Raw genomic sequence first — 22,049 nt, forward strand, 5'->3', positions numbered from 1 at the left:
GTGAGAATTGACAACTTGAGCACTTAGGGTCACATAACAGCTGGACTCCAGGCACCAAATACTTAAGAAGATACTTTAGAAAAGACTGAAGCAGGAAGCCTATCTATTTAACTCAGTCACAGACCAAACAAAAAATAATAGGAAAAACAATGTCAGACTCTACATTCAGGGGTATTTAGTTGGCTGTTACAGGCTTTTACTTCTCAGATTCTACCTTTTTCTCTAACACCTAATGTCAAGCTTAAAATTTTGGCTTTTAACTATGTCTTCTTGTCATGGCACCTTTTACTTTACATATGAGCCTACTGAAACACAAGCAACATGTTCACTTAAAATACTGATCTTGCTATTAACTACTTATTGTATATTTTAACTGGAGAGTTTAAAGCTTAAAAGACTAACTGTATAGAGTGCTCAATGCTTATAAAGTATCACTTAGAGCTGACAGTCTGGGCAAGTTTGACATAAGGAACACATGCAATTTGTACACTGTACAGATATTCAAGTGGTAATTATTGATCAACTAACTTGAACATGCTAATCAAATCTGAATTTGAAATAAAACTATTAGTGCTAACTAACAGTAAATTCAGGAAGTTGTCATTTATTGACTTGATTTGTTTCCTCCTTCACTTTCTCTTTAACTTTGCTAAAAGACCAACTTGCCATTATCAGTTTCCCATGATATAAAACCTTCTCAATGCTTTATTGTTTATTAAGTTTCATTTCAGCTGTTTAGGTTTTATAAAATCTGTAACACATTACCTGCTGCTAGCTGACCACCCTAATCTCTGTCTCTGACTTTTAAAAACAGCTCAGATGAATCTCTGGTTCATCCACTTCAACTGAAAGATTAAGGTCACTTCTACTATGCAATACTATACAATTATGCATACTTTACTTCAAACTGTAACACCTGACCTATTAAGAGACAAACTTTCAGGCATGCAAGCCTTTGGCAGCACCCCTCTCAAGGTCACTGCTGCAGAAGTGATAGCAAGTGGGTGGCTCCATCAAATATTTCTGAGAGACCAGAACAAGCAACTCCCCAGAGCTCTGGAATATACAGAAGTGGTATAAAATTGTTCTCTCAGTTTGAACAGAGAGAATTGTACACACTGAAATAGAAGCACGTTAGATTTCTTGAGCAAGCCCTAAGACGGAGAAAGCAAGTTTTCTTGCTGCATTTAAAAAGGTTACAGCATGCACAGGCCTACAGAGGTTTTAGTATTGTATGTGATAAATATAACCGAAGCACAATAAAATCTCATGTATGTAACAAACCATGAGGTCAGACACCACAAAGTGTTGTATGTGTTTATTGAACTTCAAATTCCATGGTACATCATAGATTAAATAGTTAAAAACTGTTTACTATCATACAATGGTCAGAGTAGTCTTTCAAAACATCTTTCTGGACGAAACTAAGAGCACAGTTCCCCCAGACCAGAATGCTAGGGGTGGAAGAAAGCTTCAGAGTACTGACTGTACACTACCCTACACAAAGCATGATAGCACACCAAGTCATTGTTCTCTGCTGCAACACATGCTTCAAAGAAATTCTATACAACGTTTACTACCATCATGGGCAGGCACCTACTATATTAGTGGGACAGATTACTCTCCGACCCTGCTGCTCCAAAGACTCAATACTCCATGTAAGGGTACAGACTTACAGTTCTGAATTCTGTGATGTTTTACATTAGAGCTGAAACCACATTTGAGACTATTAGCACTAAAACAGCAAGAGCGAACTGACAAGTTCTTGTATTTATGCTCTTCAACCCTGACACACAAGATGCCTACAACTGAAATTTTTATCTTAAAGACATGATGTCACCTGAGGTCAAACAACTGAACAGCAATGTCTTAGGTTACTTTGAAATTTTAGACTGGTTGAGGTGGTAGACTAGTGCTTGAACTGCACTGCTCAACACTGCATCTTATCTGTGCCATCTTGCCTCAACTGAATATACAATTAAGTAAAAAAAATTCATCAAAAAAGAAATCAGTCAACTGTAAACTGTTGGCAAGAATAATTCAATTATATATTCGTCCTCTATCTCAAGCATTTGTACAAGACACTAGAACCTAGAAGCGTTAGCTTTAATTTGTGCAACTTAAGAATTTCCTTCAGGAGGAGTTCAGTCACCTGACTGGACGAAGAAATGTCCCAACCTTGCATGGCATCCATCAGTCGTAGCTCACCTCACAGTAAGGTTCCGAGCCAGAACATCAAAAAAGCACAGTAATGCTGATTCCAAGCAAAGTCAGGATTTACAGTTCAATATTTCCCTGCTGTATTACTGTTTCCATTTGCAACACTATTTACGGAGGAAGCCTCACAAAGGCACCACTCCCAGCTGCAGTACTTACAGTGGAACTGATGCAAATGTTTATTTTGCTGCAAAACAGTTGGATGTATTATGGCTTCCACAGAACCAAGTGTGCACAACATGAAAACATGTAAAACAGCAGGTTTAACCTCAGCAGCCCCTTTGAGTGATGTCTTGTCCTGAAGATTTCGTAATATCCATTGTAGTGAACACCTGTAAGACACCAAGAGAACAGCTTATTTACTGTTGCTCCGTATCATCATCCACATGGCTATTGGTCTCCTCTTGTAAAGTAACAACGCTACATTTATTTGAAATGTTACAATTGAAAACAAGTTGCAGTGCACAATTAACACATTTTCTATCACATGTCAATATCTTATGGTTAGAAGTTAAGCAAATACTAAGTAAATCTCGAAGTACAATGTAGTGTTCTTTCCTTCTTTCCTTGCACCTAGGTAATCATCTTCAAAAGCAGGCTTAAATCAAGCTGTGCCCTCCCCCTCCCTTACCTCTCCACAAGTTGGATGGATACCAATTGTTTCATCAAGTAATTCTTTGGTGAGACCACATTTTATTGCAGCAGCAAAACCTTGGGTAACTTCACCAGCATTAGGTCCAAGAACATGAAATCCTATCACACGATTCTTTAAGACAGGTGAGAACAAAACAGGAGTCAATACTAGGTAAAGTTTAACAAAAGCTCTAGTATGTAACTTCCACTACACTAAAAATTATGTTACACAAACAGATCAGTAGCAGAACCCTTAACAAAAAATTAACTACTCTGAAGAAAGTAGTTCTGCAGTTCTTTTCAGTCCATTATAGCAGAATGAAACAAGTTTTAAAATTAATGAGTTTTAAATCATTGCGCAGCACTAATTCAAAGATAATGCATAAACCCAAACAGATTCTAGTCTTGTCAGCTGTTTTTATTATTTTATAGGTACCCGGTATGTTTTGTAAGTTCAGATTTAAATTTTTTTTCTACACTGAAATTAATTCAGATAGAGGACCTATTTATATTGTTTGTTAAAAATCTGATACTGAAAAGCTTCACTGGCCATTCCCTTCCTCCCCAAGAAATTAACAAGAAGGAAAATGAAAACATTATAGGCTTGAATTCTGAGCAAGCTGACTCTGTAGTAAGATCTAGAGTGATGGCAGTAGACTATAAAAACAAGTTAAAAATGGGTGTGGCTTGTTTCAATTTGGTTCATTAATTGGTTTATCAAGAGGGATACAAATAAGGTTTTAAAACGTTTTCCCAGGATGTTCCCATACCTTCAGAGATGCCCCAGCCCAGGTCTGGCCATGATTTGCAAGACAGCATACAAACTCCTCGTAATATAAGCCATTTAAATAAATTATTTACCTTACATTCTCCTCCAGCATGCCAGGAAAAAAACCTTTCACAAAGAAATCTAAATGAAGTCCCTCCTTCCATTGTGTTCTTTTAATTTGGATTATTTCCAATGAGGCTCCAATAAAAGCAGAACTTTGAGCCTTTCTGCAGTCTGAGAAAGGGTTAAGGGCTAATAAGGAAAAGAGTAAGCTTACTCCCTCTTAGCTTAAATGCCATGCTATTTCATCGTATCATTCCTTCTCTCCAAAGTAGTTTTAAAGACCAAAAATCATCCTTTGTCTGTTCTCCCAGATTTTTCAGGGAAAAATACCGGACAGCATTGGCACCTATTTGTTGCAATATCAAGAACCTACTGATCACTAGAAATTCCCATTTCTCATCATTGAGTTTTCTAGGACCAGCCACACGTTTTCCAAGTTCAGTATAAACATACAAAACTCTGCTTTTTGCAAAGGGCAAAAACCAGAAGATCCAGAAACCTAAAGCGAGAAACCAGATAGTACAGTTATTCAAGACCTACTTTGAAGAAAAACCTTGGCAAGTTTCTTCACAAGTCTATCCTTAAACTGGAACTCAGGATGAAGTTTCATAATGAATAAAGCTACCACTTGCTCAAACAGCTGTTATACCAAAAAAACCAAACCCCAAAGCAAACCAATCGGGTCTCTCCAAATTGATTAGACCTCTTAAAACAAGTACTTACGTTAACAGAACGGGTAGAGCTGGCCTCAAGCAGGCCAAATAAGATACTAGCCTCTTGGATGGTCTAAAAAGACATTTCAAGAATACACTCAGCATATCCATTCCAGTTTGCTACTTACGTTGTCATGTTTACTGCAGATAATCTTTGCATAACAAGTATTATTATCTCTGCCTGGGACTGTCCATTCAAGTGGCCAGAACAGACTGTGATAAACCTGGGAGGATGACAAGAAAAAGAGCATTAGAATTTAATTAATTCAGTCAGACACAATTCTAATTTTTGTCTTTACAAATAGGTGGTTGGACATTTAACCCACTAGATTTTCATAACATATACTAGACAAGACAGTGATTTTTGTTCCCCCTGGCCCAGGCAGTGCATCCTCCGAAGTCAGTAAAGAAAGACTTGACTCGAACCATGTACCCCTGATCTAAATACTCAGTTAAAACAGAAGCAGGTATAAGACACAGCATTTTGAGATTGTACTGTCAGAAAGAAAAGTGCTTTAGTAGTAAAAGATTAATATCTAGTTACTCTAAGTTTAAACCTATTCTGCAAAACAGCATCAGAAGCTAGATAATGCCAAGTGTATTTGAAAGATGTAAGGAGTTAAACACATGGCATGCAAAGAGCTTTAGTGAAACTCTTCAGAGACGCGCAGAAGCCAGGAATGACCACAAAACAGGGAAAATTATGCCTGATACTCCTATACCCATTACGAAAAGATCAGGAAGAAATTAATTCCCAATTGAAGTACAGTGAATAAGCAGAATAGTTCATCCCAGGAGTTTGGTATACTTCAGCAATAAGTCTTTAATTCACGACAAAATAAAACCCCCAAAAAACCAAATCAAAACCATCTACGATTTCACAACTTGAGTTTCACCTCCTGAATTCAAATGCTTCTTGGCAGCATGCAAATAGCTATGCAAAATTCTAGTGTAATCAAGTCCACTCCTGGATTTCTGGGAGTCCAATACCTTGTTAGCCTGATGACAATGCTTCCATGATCAAAGACCTACCTAGCTCACCTTCTAGCCCTGTTTTAACACTATGCCTTGAGTGTAAAGCAGCAAAGCTCAAGACAAACATTCTCAAGCTCCAAGTTAAACGAATCTTGAGTGCTCTCACCTCCAAGTTTTGCTTTCCGTATTCTTCTATGGCTCTTTCTTCAGCTAACCCACAGCTGCCATACTCTAAAGGAGTAAACACTGTTGTTGGTACATTGATATAGTCACACTGTAAGTAAAAAAAAAATTTTATTTAGACTATGCAAGTTATATGTAGTATATAACAGGAAAAGTTGTATTAGCACTTTTCTTCTTTTACAAAAACATTTGCAGTTCCCACGGTCAAATGGACAAATCAACTCGTGTTTTATTGCAATTTTGAAGCAAAAAGCATAGAAATAAGTTGAATTCTTATAGCTTTACCTTTGTGGAACTGCCACCATAAAGCCTGCGGGCTAGCAGTTTCCCTGCTTGAATGGCAACTGGTGTAAGTTCAAGCTTTCCATCCAATATATCTCCAATAGCATAAACATAAGGCACATTAGTTTGTTCTTCTTCATTTACAGGTATCTTCCCATTCCTTTAAAGTAAACAGAGAAGAGAATAGAGTTCAGTATCATAACCTTCTTCAGAGCTCAGCAAAAAACAGAGGGGAGAAGTCCTGCTACAAAGGTATTACTCTAACTACTGACCACATTTTATTAAACATGCTTATGCCTTTTTTACTTCAACTGCAAACTCTTCAGAGCATCAGTTATCTCTGACTCTGACATATGGCTGCAGTCAGTATTCAGTGGGACAGTTCTGACCCATCAGACAACAGTGTGTGTCTGATGACAGTGAAGTTACTCTGATATCTTTGGACTTATTATCTTTTACTTGATTATTATACAGCTTGTAAAGTACGTTTTCCCCCATGGGGGAAAAAGAGCTGCAATATTATTCACATGTTTAAGTTGGCTTAGTAAGGTGTTAGCTGCTGTAACCTGATCTTATTTTTTCTTTGTCCTGAACAACATAATCCTATCTCTTCCTTTGCACCACTTTTGCACAGACACCAGGGAAAAAACAAGAAAAAGAGCTGAATATGTAGGAAGCAAGTAGTTTGCTGCCTCTTTAGATCCCTAGATTAACTCATCACACAAGCTGAACATAACATTTAATTTAACAGAATATTAAACTGTCATTTCTAAGTAAATTAAACAAATATATTAAATCTGTTCCTTAAGCACAGTGGCCAACAAGTAGGTATTACCTCATTCAGAATAGTTCTTTTATGAAATATTTATTAAAGAAATTAGGTTAATGGACAACTGTACTCAAATCCAGGAAAGAATGTTTTTAAGGTTCACATAATTGTCAGGGATTAGAGTGAGGATTTGAAAAAAAAAAAAAGCATCATTAGGTATTGTTAAAGAGGTAAAACAAATCATCGCATCCAGTGGTTTAAAGGAGTTGAGCAATACTCACTTCTCATTGATTTTGACACCAATTGTCTCTAAACCAATATTTCTGGTACATGCATCACGACCAATGGCTATCAAAACCTAAAAAACCCAAAATTAAATACAATAATTTTATGCAAGAAAAGCATATCAGTGTAACACACTGGTATTTTTCTAAAAAAATAAAAAGTAAAGCATAATTGCAGTGACTGTTCAAAAAATTTTTTGAGAGCCACAAACAGTTCAGGCTCCTCCATGTGCAAACAGCAAAACATTAACATCAGAACAAAAATAGAAGCAACAACACTGTTCATGTGAATTAAATTCCAGGCACAAAGTTTCACCCATTCTGCTGACAGCACTCAACTGAAGATTAATATTGAGATTTTTCATGTATTTTTTTAAACCAGTAATTTATGTGAACAATTTTTCAAGCAAGACTTCCCTTTACTCTTTTCCTGAACAGCTTTTGAAGTATTAAAATACATTTTCATGTACTGATATGGCCAGTTATTTAAAATCCAGAAATAACTTACGGTGTTGTATTCTTCTTCAAAGATTTCTGGTCCCTCAGTAGACCTTGCTGTCACTTTCAGTCTTCCAGGCATGCCTTCCTCCAGCTGTTCAACCTGTATAAATATTTGTAAGCTTGGAATAACCTTACACAGCAGAGCTCACTTACATTGTAACTTCAAACCTTGACCTACTAATGTATCATTCAGCAGCAAAAAAAAAGCTTAATCTCAAAATATTTATTCCTGAGCAGAGCCAAAGCTTTCCCAGACAGCATACATTCTATATGTGCTGTTTAAAGTAATTTTGTGTTAAGAGAAGAAACAAAGAAAGCACTTGCCTGAACAGGTACAAACTTCCTGATGAACTTTATGCCATGTGTTTCCATGTGAGCACCTACTTTTTCTGCCATTTCTTGGTCGAAGCCCCGAAGGAGTATGGAACGCACCATCACTGTGACATCTAGACCTAGACCAGCAAGAAATCCCGCACACTCTAGAGCCACATAGGAAGCACCCACAACTAGAGTTTTGCCAGGGCAGTAAGGCAGAGAGAAGAGGTCATCACTAAAAAGAAAAGAAGTGTAAGTTACAAGGTTCTTTCAACACGGACTTGTTTGTCTTTACAAACACTACAGCAGATAAAGTTCAGCCTATTATGCCTTTGCATCTCACCTTGTAATACAGTATTCTTTATCTCCAGGGATGCCCAGATATCTAGGCCTTTCTCCTGTTGCCAGGACAAAAGTCTCTGCTGTGTGATAGGTTACTTGTCCTTTTCTATTAGTTGCCTGTTTATGTAGACACAGTTAAGGAAGTCTTTATCATAGGAACAGGTTTCAAGATAAAATTTAAAAAATTATGTAATCCTCCCCCTCAAATATTGTGGATATGTTTAAGAATCAAGAATAAGCAGTTTCACACAAGAACTAATGCATTTAGGGAAGTCATACAGGTCATGTTCAAGTTATAAAAAGCCACAACAAATTAAGACCTCCCTGCCCCCCACTTCCAATAAAAGGCCAACACAATGTTAGTGACAGAATAACACCAGTAGTTCCTAGGCTAATGTAGAAAATAAAAAAAAAAAAGTATCTGGTTACATGATTTCAGAGGGCTTCACACAAACTTAAATGAATTAGAACTAATTTGACCTCTAGAGGCCCTTGGTCTTGGGAAATTTCATCTTGCCAATGCATCTCTCAAAACCTGACCTTCATTCTTGCTCTTTAGTTATTTACCAACAGATGAAGGGAGACCTCCTCCCTATCAAGTCATCAGGTAATTCAAGTTGGAAAGGAGCTCAGGAGGTCATCTAGTCCAACCTCTTGCTGAAAGTCTTTCTGTTCTACTTCCTTATAGACTAAGGACACTTAAGTACCTGGACACTAGAACAGCTAGTAGATGACGTAATTTGTCTTTTCAGTGCTAGTCTCTCATTTTGAAAAACATGTAGTTCAGCCTTCATAAATTCATATTGAAGACAGACAATTACACCCACTGAACCAGTTGTCTTCAATATGCAGTTCTTAAGTTAACCTTGCTAGAATGATTACTTACAGCAAGATTGCCAGCATGTTTTGTCTTGCAAAACTGAGAGTTTAATTCCTATGCTGATACAGCATAGGGTTCTAGCAGTACTGTTATGCAAGTGCTTAATCCAAATTTAATTTCAATAGTTTTTATGTTTTAGTAAGAAGATTTTTTGGAAGTGGCAAAACAGTACAGCTAAAGCTTTTCTTCTTCCCCCCAACCCCCAGGCTGCTGACCTCAGTCACAAAGTTACCAACTGAGACCACCTTACTCTATTCATACAAGACCTAAGTTTACAGATATCCACATTACTCTTATATAACAGTTACTAGGTTTGCAAACACTGTGGCATGTACTGAAGTACAATAATAATTTGAATCAATAACTTATTTCACAAATGAGTGTTTAAGTTGGCAATGTCAGGATGAAGTGTCTTCCTTGTTGGATTTTAAAAGGCAGTTTTAGAGCATGAGTTCTCTCTCCCAACTAAATGTTTTAAATACAGTTAATACCTTAATTTTGTGTGGTTCAATGAATTCTCCATAAGAATTGAGGTATGTCACAGACTTCTCTCTTAAGGACACTCGATAGCCCCAGTTTAAAGAACCAATGTAGTTTTGAATTGCTTCTACCATAATCTCCCAGTTGTGTTTAACTGAAACAAGACATCAATTTCATATTTAAAGAAATCAAAGTGCAATGAACCCTTGAAGAAAAACTTAAGTCTTATTTATTGTACATCATGCTAAGAAAACTTCATTATCATCAGTAATGGGGATACACATTAGTCTTGTTCTACTATGTTAATATTTACCTGACTTGTTAAATCTGAAATAAGCTCATCTAGAAGTTCTCATTTAATTCAGAGAATATAGGGAAGAAAAGACAATTTGCTTTCAATCCTAATGGTTTCTATGACTCAAGAAGGAGGATGCCTTCTGATTCACTTAAAAACTACTGAACTCTGCCTCTAGTTTACTAAGTCCAAAGTACAAGAATGATCTTAAGCTCAGAGTCTCATCTGTACACTGTTTTGGTCTGTCCTCTGTGTTCTTACTAACCTTGTTCTTCATACTGCCACCCATATTTCCTTGAATCTTGGAGTGCCTGACCCAGAAGTGCTGCTTGATGCATTAGCTTCTTAGGAATGCAACCTACATTTACACATGTGCCACCAAGTCCTAAGATGGAAAAAACAATGTTATTACCTGCATGAACAGGATATTTATGCTTTTCTTGTCACATGCTTTGCATAATCACCTATATATCAGTTGGTGATGTTTTCCTATAGCCATACAAGTTAAGATGAAATTTCTCTTGTAAGAGACATTTTAAAAGCCAAGGAACACAAGTTTGTATTCAATTTAAGAGGTTACTTAACTCATTGAACCAAGAAGGGTACAGTCTGTTGTCTTAAACACAGAGTCAGGATACTTACTGCAGAGTGCTTCAGATTTTAGTCAGATTGGCAGGTAAGCAAGGCAAAAAGACACAAGTTCCTAGACTTTAGTATCACCTATTATGTGGAATTTGAAATATGTATTTGTTTGAAATCTTAGCTATGAAAGCACATTCATACCACCATTTAATAAAACTTGACCAATGAAGTTCCATACTCATTCTCAACTGCCAATAGCACTAATAAGGTCAGACAGCAACTGTCTCTAATTAGGGAAAGGTGAGGCATGCGTAGCCATATAGTCACACTGTTCTAGAGATAGCCTAGATCAGTTGTCCACAAAATCGAACTAGATGAACTAAAATGCAACATGAGATATCCAAACATGAGAATGTGAACATGCGCACACACAATATCCAGATACGATCTGAAAGTCAACAGGACTAGAACAACATTTGACAAAGAACCGAGAGTTAGCAATGCACAGAACGGGAATAACTGTCCAGAAAAACAGGCATGCCAGGAAAACAACTCCTTTGTTATCTGTGTTCAGAATTACAGGAATTCAGCCACAATTTCTAAGATTAGAAACCAAAATATCTAACAACTCAGTATGTATCACTGGCACTCAAGCATCATAAAATACAAGTTAACAGAAACTTACCCCATGACGTTCCAAGAGGCGTCGGAACAACATAATCTAAAACCATTACTTTCTTTCCCAAGGCAGCAGCTTCCTATAAAAGACAGAGACAAGTCAGCATTACTGAACTTTTGCCTGACCAGGAAAGCCTGTCCACTCATTATTGTCATAATATACTTGGCACTAAGAGAAGGCTCTTGCTAGTTAGTCTCATTTTGATATATGGCTCTTCCACCTCCTTCACTAGACAAAAATTCAAATCCCTGGAAAACTTACTTTCTTCCAAAATTTAAATGGGTGCTTATGTTCAATGCTGCATCAATATCATCCTACACTATCAAAAGCCATGATCTGAAGAGGGTACTAGACAGGCTTATCAGCCTATGATCCTCTTCTACCACACCCGAAGAAATATTTATGCTGTTAGCTCTCCTTTTCTCTCAGGAGGGAAGGACTGACTTGGCATATTCATGAATGAAAAAAAAGTGATGTCAGTAAACTGGACACAGTTCCATGGAGAACCACCAAGATGCTCAGGGGGCTGGATCACATGCCCTATGAGAAGGGTGAGGGAACTTGACTCATTCAGCCTGGATTTGGAGGGGACCAAACAGCAACTGTCCAATACCTATGAGGAGGTCATTAGTACAGCTGCACCAGGCTCTTCAAACTAGTAAGCAGTGGAGGGACAAATGACAATGGCCACAAGTTGAAACAAGAGAGTTTCAGCTGTAATAAGGAACTTTCACACCATGAGGACACTCAAGCAGTGAAGCATGAAAGGCTGTGCCATCTCCACCCGTGGCTATCTTCAAGACCCAAATGGATGAGGCCCTGCATAATCTTGTTTGACCTCACAGTTGACCCTGCTTGGAACAGGAGCTTAGACTAGACATCCTCCTAAAGTCCATTCCAACCTGAATAATCCTATGATACTCTACCCAAGGAATTACCAGGCACTTGATTGAAGCTACCACCCATTGTTTGATCTTCCAAAGGCTTGGATCAAATCTTTAAGTGCCACAAATCTGCTTAGGAACTCCTGCACACTTACTGCAGTCCTGGCTTAAACAAGGTTTAGAATTACCCAGCTGCCACATATGCTGTGAATAGCTGCTCTCTCCCACTCTGAATGCTTTGGTAATTGTCACCAAGTTTATAACTGATGTCCCAGAAGGCAATGTGAGGAAAGATCTGGAGCATTCTGAAAATGCCCAGTTGGCCAACTGAATTCAGTTGTCACCTTTGCTGCCTGCCTTATATTTACCTAGTCAAAGTAGCATGCGTAACTGTATTGCTGTACAGCAATGATCAAGGCTGTCAAGAATAACTTCACCATCCACAAAACAAACTGACAGTTAGGATACCTGGGTGAGCGGTAGGAAGTGTGTGTTCAAATCCCTCAGGTAGAAGAGAAAACTGAATCCACACTTCGGGTCCTGAGGCACTCTGAACAACAACTAATTCATAATAGAGGTTTGTGCACCCCTCACACATTTCTGAAAAAGCAGCTAGAAAGAGAACTAAAGAGTGATGCAGTTCCTTGAGAGAACAGCTGAAAGCACTTCATTTTAGATGACTGGCAACCCTGAATCCTAAACTATCAAAATTACTTCAACAGTAGCCTTTAAATTTTCCAGATTAGTGTTTGGAAGTGTTAAAGTGCCCGTGTACTACAAATAAGGAGAAGATGCTTGAAAAACTTTTGATTCCACCCTCAGCCAGGAACCTAAAACCTATTATTAGGATAAAGGCCTAACTAGGCATTGGCTAGAAACTAGTCCACAGAGACCATGATCTCCTGAGTGAGCACATTACTTGACCACTACTGATTCATTAACAAGTTGAACAATAATAATCATCAAAACATAGACTGTTTTATATTATTGCTATTAATAGAGACTAACTTTTGAAGAAGTGTCATATACAACCTGTTCCTTAATGCAATTTTCACATCATACCTTGGAACACGCAAGTCCACCTGAGCCACCACCAATAATAATGAGGTCATAATCATAGGGTTCTGCATATTTGCTATCCCCAAGAAGTTTCTGCAGTGAACCATCATGATAAGCCTGGGGTGGCGGGGGGAAGAAAAAAAAAAAATCAAATGCCACACACATTTCTGAGCAAACACAAACTGAATAATGTTGCCTTCTCTGACCTAGATCACCCAGTCTAATACATCACACAAAATTTAGTTATGATTAAACAGCAAATTCCCTCAGTAGTCTTGTCTACTTCCAGCTGATTTTTAAAGAAAAGTTACCTGGTAAGTTGAATCACAGCCCCCTATGTGAGTTCCATTCACAAATACATTAGGCACTGTCCTCTGATTAGTTAGCTCTGCTAACACTTGCTGAATACTGGGTCCATCAGCTAAGAAAAAGAGAAACAGGTACATTATAGAACCATGTTCAAGAAATGAGCTTTTAAAACAACCTGAAGTATTACAGGCTTGGACTGCAATATACTGTAGGCCTACCAAGAAAACAATTCTATTATAAGCGTCACATTTGTAGACTTCCTGAACATAATTAAGTCTTCAGAAACTACTTCTCAAAAAACCATGCTTATATACCAAGGATAAATTGGTGTTTCAAGGCATAATTCTACAGAATGGAGTAAAGTTGAAGGAATAGAGTTTGGTCCCTGAATTTCCTGGATTCTTACCAGTCTCTTCCTGACAGTGTCACACTTGGTACTACACAAAAATTCTTTTCCAGATATCACAGAAGATCATACAGACAGCTTTTCTTCCATAAGAATTGCCTGGTTTTGGAGTATGTTCTGCATAAGTGCACCTAGTTTTGCCCAACAGCTTTGTATTATGAGAATATAGGGATGGGAAGAATGAATATACTCTTCTAATTACCCTAAAGCTACCTTCAGACTTTTTTTACCCACCAGACTGTCGTAAACCTTCCAGTTTTAAGGTTGTCATTGCCTGACCTGACCTGTCATGTGAATCATCAGCACCTACACACAGGCTCAATTTGGATCTCAGCAGTTTTCCAGCAGTAAATGTGGGAATGAGAATTTATAGTAATCACTGACTAAAATCTTTTTACTTTAAGACCATATCTATTTAGTATCAATAATCAGAGCAATTGCAAGGGAGATACATTATTAATTAGGAGTAATTCCAGAAAAAAAAAAGACTGTGCATTGTACTTTGCGTATCTTGGGCTGCAATTGGTTCACAGTATCACAACTTTAATAAAAAGTAAAATTAAGTAAGAAGAGATGCTATGGATCAATAAATAAGTACATTTTTTCCAAGCACTGCTTAAGCACAAACACTTCAAAAAAGCATTAGAACTTTAAATAAAAAACAAAAAAGGGAAACCAAGTTTTGTACAGAAAAAACTGATATGCACAATCAATAGCTTACCAAGAGTACAATTAAGAGTTTACCAAGAATTATGTTAGAAACTACTTTTCTTAAAACTACATTAAAAACTACATGCATTATGGACATATATGCATAAGGCACTACACATACTAAAAACTAAAGCAGCTTGGGCTTTAAAAAAAAAAACCACCCTCAAACCAGCAGCAACCAAGGTTCTGGAATTTACCCTTCCTTCCAATGACTCAGCAACTTTTCCTAGGAAGGTCACCCATATAACAAGTCAAACATTAACAGTTCATCTAAAGCCACAAAAGAACCTGAGGTAGGAGAAAAATACCACAGGCTTTTCCCGAAAAGACAGAACTCCTCATAGAGAAATCACATCTCACATCTTCTATCAGTTGATGATTTGTACAGAAAGAATCAAAGCCTTCAGTTATTCTGAAACCATATCCTGTATTAAAATATACATTGAAGCCTAATTGATTTTATCTCTGAATATATTAAGATCAACTTCAATCATTTTATATATCCTCCAATTAGTACAAGACAGGTTAGAGTCATGCACAGCCACCCAGTTTTAGTTACAGTAAGCAGCATGTGATAGATTTTCTTTCTTCTACTTACCAGTTACATCAAGTTCCAAAGCGTAGTACTCCACACGCATAGAGCGGAAGAGTTCTTTCACCTACAACAGAAACAATACCAGTGCAAAACTTTCACAAGGTCAGGATAAAACTTGGTTTTTGGACATACAGAAGTAACTTAAGTCTCATTTATGCTTTGAGGGCCTAGTTCTACATGCCTTTGGTAAAGTTTGGCACTACTACTATGTTTTGCATGTTCCTCAGTTAAAGCCAGGCTACTTAACAGCATTCAGAATAAGCATCCTACATCACAGCACTTCCAAGTTTCATTACCTTAAGAAAAAGTTTCCATATACAATTTGCTTAGCTGCAGACTTCTCCATCCCTGACAGACACCAAAAGCCATGAGAATAACTGCCATATGGAAAAACAACAAGACAAGAGATAAAGTAGCAGCCAGATTCCTTGATAGTACTAAAGAAAGAAAGAAAAAACGGAGTAGAGAATAACATGCAAAACAAAACACTGCCAAATAAATGCAAAAAAAAAAAAGTGTCATAAAAAGCTGCAGAAAGGGTAATACTCTCCAAGTGTACTCAGCACTGGGACAGCTCATGCCTACCAGCCCTGCCTTCACTTTTGCTTGCTGTACTTCACAAACATTTTAGAACAAGCAGAGAAAAACCTACTGTAAGGAGTCAATGCACTGGGTTTAACATACAGAAAAGATGGAGAAAAAATAACTGTGTTTAAATAAATTATTGACTATCTCAAGAAGAGAAGTGGTGGTGAGAACTAATGGTCTTGAACCACATCAAGAGATTTGAGATTAGACTTCTGGGAAACCTTTTCCTAATAGCAAGACATTGGAACATACATAGTGTCTAGGTAGATGACAATCTTCATCAGTGAGTGGCTTCAAAGTACATTTCAAAAGTGTTTCTAACTACCACTTCTCCTACCATAAGCTAGGGGACAAGACTAGATGATCTCATTTTTTTTTCCAGCTGAGTTTTGGTTTGCTGTTTAACAGCATCTGTCTCAACCTCAGGAATCATGCAGGAGTGGTTCTAACTTGTTTGCTATTGTTTTACTAAATCAGTCATCTCGCTTGTGAAATACTGAGACAGTTAATACCAGAATGTAACAGTTACATTTTTTTAATCTTTTAAATTGCTATTCTTCTCCATTACCCAGGAGAAGCATTCTAAAGATGCCCGGTCATTAAAAGGCTACTTTTCTCCTGCATTGCCACGAATAAACTCTGATACAGTATCACTGGAACATGTCCCAGAAACACGTTTCATGCATCCAGAAGTCAAGAATAAATTAAAACGGGGTGGGGGAGAGAAAAAAAAAAAAGAGAGAGAACTCTATATACAAGCCTAGTCTTTAAAAAACAAAACCAAAAACAAACAAACAACCCAACCATCCTAATGACAACTCAGTGGAGATTCTCCCCAGCCTAGACAGAGTTCTGGGTGTTTTTCTAACATCAGCTCTGGACAGAGAGTGTATCATTACCAGATTCAAATCAAACAGCATTTCAGAACTGAGGTTTTTTTTTTTTATGGTAACACCTATTTGTAAAACTGGCAGTAATGAAATTGTGAACAGACCTTCCAGTTGGACAACAACATACCTCACAACACAGGAGGCAGTATTACTTCTGGCAGTATCTACTCCTTTGAAATACATTTTGCAGACTTACTGTAAATAGCTATTGTAAAGCAATGGGTAAAATATCTGCTTTTAATCACAACTGTCTTGATGTGAAAACAGCTCTAGCAAGAAGCACTAAATATCTGTGCGATGGATCCACTTGCCAGCATGGAGTCTGAACAATGAAGCACACCAGGTTGCTGCCAATTCAGAAGAAAGCTTTTACAACCAGCTTTCTGAATAACCTCAAATTTATTGACAGCACTTTACTAAGAGTAAGTTGAGTCACATCTAATAAGCTTAAAGATGTCAAATACATGATGAGTAAGATGTTTTTAACATTGCTGTGATCCGTGCTGCTACTATGTCAAAGTCTGAGTATTCCAGTGCTTTCTACTGGAGTTTCAGCTTTTTGCAGAAAATATAAAGCTTTTGCATTCTGTACCAACTACGTGGCAAGTTTCTTACCACATCATGGATCAGTTGTACAAAAATAAGCTCTGCTTGTATAACTGATTATATTAGGTCTATAATTTTAGAACAATGTAAGTTGCAAGGGACCTTTGGAGGCCATCTGATCCAACTCCCTGCTCAAAGCAGAGCCAAATGTGAACTTTGATCAAGTCGCTCAGACACTGTCCACTCCAGTTCTGAACATCTACAAGGATGGAGGTACCATAACATCTTTAGGCTGTTCCAATGTTTGACCACTCTCACTGTCAAGAATTTCCATTTTACCTCATTGGAGTATCTCTTGTTGCAACTTTTATTTAATAGTCCTTGTCCTTCCACTCTGCAACTCTGAGAACAGAGTCTGGTTGTCTTCCCACTTGATAGCTGCAGACAGCAACTAAAATCTCTCCTTAGCCTTCACAAGGCTGAACAACCTGACCTCCTTCACAGATCCTGTGCTCCAGTCCTCTAACTGCCTAGGTGGCCCTACAAACTTTTGTCCTAAACTCACCATTACCTTCAGGCTTGCTTACTGGAATGACTATGGCTATGGACTGAACGAGGGGGAAACAGCAGTCCAGCTGTTCCAGACCTCACATTCTGCAACTGCTGTTACAAAGCCCAAGCTGAATGCCATGTAAGATCTAAAAAGCAAAGCTTAAAGGGATTGCTACTATGAAGTGGTAAGCTAAGAATCTGGAGCTAAGTCACAAAATTAGCTACTTGGCTGCTGTTCCAGTTTGTAGCAAAGCAGCAGAGTAACAGGAAAGTTTTCATTAGTGGTTTTTTTTTTTACGTTAGTAGAACAAGAAAGGATTGCACTGAAGAAAGGGCAGATTTAAGACAATGCATTTAGGTAACCTTTATTCTCTACTGAAGATATGGAGTAGAGGAAAAAAAAAAATCAGACAAGTGTCAGCATCCTAATTAGGAGAAGCTATTGCACTTTATACTTATGAATAGATCATGCTTGTGTTGTGCTAATGAAACAAAAAGAAAAGTAACAAGTATATGATCAGAGTTATGACATCTTCAATACAGGCAAGAGATAATAGATTATTTCAGTTTCGAAAAGAAAATGATTAGGAGTAGAAAGATAACATACACTAATCATGAGTAATATCTAGATAAGGTGAACAGGAAATGATTTCTGAGAAACACTCACTGGTACAAACAGCAATTGAATCCACCAGAAAACTATTTTGAAATTAAGAGGAAGTAAACCTCCATACAATACATAAACCAGAGAACTTGCTGCCACCTGGCATTGTATTAGGCTAAATGATGGAAGAAAGATCTACTGAAAACTTAATAAAACTAATACAAACCCAGGTCAAGAAATTCCTGAGCCACACACTGATGGGAACTTCAGCAGCATACTGGGAAATTTCCTTCGTTATACCCCAATGCTAAAAATGTAATTTCTCCAACAAGTGTCTGGGGTGCATGATCACTGATACATTTACTTATCTTCCCTTCTGACCAACACAATAGCCTCGTTTACCTACTAAACCCTTCCAGGTTTCTCAAAAAGAGACACTAGAAAAATTTCCAGAGATTACTAAGCAGTAGATAATTTCTCTGAAACTGAAAAATTGGAGTAACTCTTTAGAAAACTCTTCCTGAAAATGCTTTCTGTCACTAGGGTAGCAAAGCAGATTTGAAATAAGCTTCATACAGTAAAGTTCAGTAATAATGGTATGCCCTATATCTGCTGTTTCACATATCAGCTAACATTCTATAATAGCTACAGCTGAATTGGCCAGAACCGCCTGTGGACACAGAACGTAATTGGTAATAGCATAACATATAGCTAGAATAACCAGCAACTTCTATACAACCCCAGCTGTTGCTCTTAAAAATAATTTCAACATATCACAGTGTTCAGACTTGACAATTTTTCATGCTAAAAAACTATGTGTTCTTTATGCATTTCTATTTTACTTTACATTAATCTTTTCAGGGTGGGAAGAAAGTAAAGGACAGTCAAGACAAGTTATGACAAGGAAGTCATTCTACCACCACCCTCTCCACTACTCCCTTGCTACAGCAATTGAACAATAAATTGCATTTGCAGAAAAAGAACTGCACAATTGCCTAGTCATACTACTAGCTAAACTGAACAGAACTAACTACTTAATTTAGATAATTTATTTGCAGTGCTTTCTGAAGAAAAGCACAATCTTAATTTTCTTCCAGCATGGTTACATCAATTTGAAATAAAGAATTCTTCCCACTCCTCAAATTAGGTCCTTTTAGAGCATGAGTGTTCTCTGCACTAGTGCTAAACGTCATCAGTTTTTCAATTAATCCTACACCAAAAGCACATTGCTAACAACTCCCACAGTAAAAGATGGACACAGTGAACACTATTCATATCTGTCTGTCTTTAAGAACTCAAAACTATGTGATTACAGGCTAAGTACCCAAGCTGTAACTACACTTTCAAATTATATCCACTTCATTAATTCTACAGACTAGATCAGCTATAGCAGAAGTGCTGCATTACCCATTGCTCTCCCATTCCTTTCACTATTTTGTAAGTCTTCGGTGGGAGGGGTTGTTAATACTCATACTACTGCAGACAGTTCTCTGTTCTAATCACTTGATATCTAATGTGTGGCTTCCTTCTCTCATAAGCTTCCTTCTTTAAATTGTTCCTCTGCAATATATACCTCTTCTACATGTTTTCTTCTTAAATCATCTTTCTCTTCTGTTCCAAAGAAGAAAGTAAGCCAAGGAAATCTGCCTACCAGAGCAACCAGCTCTTCCTCCCATATCTCCCAAGTTTATCACCTGTTAATTCACAAAGATTTATACAGAGCCTTTCAACTCTCCCTCCTAGAAAGGGCCATGAGAGAGGACCCCCCTACTCACGATATTCATTCTTCCCCTTTCCAAGACAATAGAGATAATATTCCTCATATCTGATTGTTTTCCTGAAGCAAGTAACCCTGCCTAATGGAGAAGCTCTGAACAAATGCAGGAAAGAACATTAATCTGGAATTCAATAACTGGACTACAATCAAGTCTATTTTTTTCCCCTTAAGCTCCTTGCATTAGCCTAGACCCATTGCAATACCAGAAAACAGATGAAGGAAAAGGTTGCAAGGTTTAAAAAGTTACTGTGCCTTTGTATGCTCTCAAAAACACTGGACTGAGTGCCATGCATATCATCACTTGAGCTATCACAATCACTAAAAGCACACAAAGCAATATAGACAGGCACAACTAGGTATTTCTCAATGGACAGCACTGAAGCCCTCAACAAAAGGATTTCTCCTCAACAGAAGATAACTTTTTTGTCAACCAGACTAGACTTGAGCAAGACTCCAATGCTTCATTTGCTAAAACTTCCATTGATTAAGTTGATAAGCAAGAAAATATTTGAACGATTTGAGCTGCATACCACACTATACTATCTTTCTGCCAAAACATTCTTGGAGAGAAGGCATTAGTTTTGCCTATCCTCTCATACACAGAGGTTTCCTTTCCCAAAACCTCAATTAAGCTGCAAGTGAGATAGGATATATTCATTTCAGTTTTCTACAATAGGGTCATAGTATCTGCTCCCTCACAAGAGCTGCTGGAATTAAACCTAACCTACACGTGGGAGTGCAGCTTCTGAGTGTTTCCCTGGTTATCAATTACACTGAGGAACACTGAGACTCAGTCCCACAGTTCCAATGAAGTTTTTCCACCATAGCCACATCAAATATGGCATTATAAGGTTTAACTAACATTTCATAACATGCTTTTTGCAAACATCCAAGAATCACAATGCCTACAAACACCCAGATTCCATGTGGGCTACCACTATAGTGTGTGTGTGTATCATAAAATTCTAATGACAATCCTGTTTTTCTTTAATGACTCTGGGTCACTAGTTACAGCTACCTTGTGATATTGACATAAAACCAGGACTAGATAGATATATTTCTCTAAATACCACAATAACTTTTTTGCGTGTTTTCTAAGCACACATTATGGCTAGCATTTAGAACTTACACTCGTGCTGTAGAATCAACTTTCTCCCTCAAGTTTCAAAAGCAGCAGAAACTTAGCTTACCCCTCCCCAGGGATGCAACCTTGTCTAAGCTGAACCCCAATGCCGTGCTCAAACTTTCAGTAAGAAAACAACGCAACCAGCACCCTGACCTTCAAGTAACAGATACAAAAGCTGCTTAGCTGAGGAACAAGCACATAGTGCGTAACTTCCCACGCATTTCTCTACCACTTCACTAACGTGGCAAAGGGAAAGAACTACCAAGGATGCCAGTTACGAACTTTACCTCGTTTCAAGCCCAACAATGGGGTTTCCAAGGGGTGGCACCTGGTGCTTAGGCGGGCCGCCGGCCGTGCGACCGGGCCCCTCCAGGCAGATGCCCCTCGCCTCGCACGGGGGCCTCGCCAGGCCCGCCTCCTCCTCACGGCGAGACCCTTCCCGCCCGGCGCTCGCCAGGAGGGCGAGAGGAGGAAGACGGCTCCCGGAGACCCCGTTCCAGCGGCCGCCGGCCGGGGGCGGGGGCCCGCGGGGGAGCGCGCCGAGGCGATCGCCACCACCTCACCTTATTGCAGTAGGGGCAATAGCTCTTACTGAAGATCATGACGCGGTGGGAGGCGATGAGGGTCCGCACGCGGAGCTTCAGGCCGTCCCAGTCCGGGAGCGGGGTCTGGCCCGGCGGCGGCATGGCGCGGCCGGCGGCTGAGGCGGGGAGCGAACGGTACAAACACCCGCCCCGCGCGCACCCGACCCACGGAACAGCGGCAGCGCGCGCCCGACGCCCGCACTGACCCTCAACCTCACCCCGCCCCTTCCGGAGCCGGGCCGACCCATCCTTAGGGAAGGGGGAAGAAATATGCCAAAGAGAGCTTCCTGCTTCTTCTTTCCGCCACACGCGCTATGACGCATTGTAAAATAATAAAAATTGCTTTTTATTATGGGTAGAAGCGCTACTATTTACCTAAAGATGATGTATATAGGCACGAAATTGCAGTTTTTTAAGCCACCCCTCCCCTCCGAGAGGAGGTGTGGATTAACCCTA

General features: G+C 38.6%; 2 protein-coding genes across 2 annotated transcripts in view; both read right to left on the reverse strand.

The window, feature by feature from the left end:
- The window catches only part of TMEM43 (transmembrane protein 43), a 481,635-nt gene extending 478,799 nt beyond the window's left edge, over positions 1-2,836 (reverse strand). The window contains exon 1 of the mRNA XM_064453737.1: positions 2,831-2,836. The gene's annotated coding sequence lies outside the window, so the exon portion shown is untranslated. The remainder of the gene's footprint in view (positions 1-2,830) is intronic.
- Positions 1,305-21,812, reverse strand: TXNRD3 (thioredoxin reductase 3). Its single transcript, XM_064453734.1, has 16 exons — positions 21,573-21,812; positions 14,930-14,990; positions 13,217-13,326; positions 12,909-13,022; positions 10,969-11,041; positions 9,967-10,086; positions 9,418-9,560; positions 8,048-8,163; positions 7,714-7,939; positions 7,397-7,489; positions 6,886-6,962; positions 5,839-5,995; positions 5,537-5,644; positions 4,524-4,619; positions 2,849-2,983; positions 1,305-2,549 (listed from the first exon to the last, which is right to left on the reverse strand). The coding sequence occupies exons 1-16, from the start codon at positions 21,693-21,695 to the stop codon at positions 2,487-2,489; spliced, it is 1,815 nt and encodes a 604-aa protein (XP_064309804.1). The 5' UTR covers positions 21,696-21,812; the 3' UTR covers positions 1,305-2,486.
- Positions 21,813-22,049: the final 237 nt, after the last annotated feature.

This window comes from Phalacrocorax carbo, chromosome 6 (assembly GCF_963921805.1).
Source record: "Phalacrocorax carbo chromosome 6, bPhaCar2.1, whole genome shotgun sequence".
Classification (NCBI taxonomy): Eukaryota; Metazoa; Chordata; class Aves; order Suliformes; family Phalacrocoracidae; genus Phalacrocorax; species Phalacrocorax carbo.

Excerpts from the sequence above, each read along its gene's own strand:
- TXNRD3 (XM_064453734.1), bottom strand. The coding sequence starts at position 21,695 with ATGCCGCCGCCGGGCCAGACCCCGCTCCCGGACTGGGACGGCCTGAAG. Across the intron at positions 13,023-13,216 it reads GCTGTGATTCAACTTACCAG|GCTTATCATGATGGTTCACT; the intron begins GTAACTTTTCTT and ends CCGCCACCCCAG. Across the intron at positions 6,963-7,396 it reads TTGAAGAAGAATACAACACC|GTTTTGATAGCCATTGGTCG; the intron begins GTAAGTTATTTC and ends TGGGTTTTTTAG.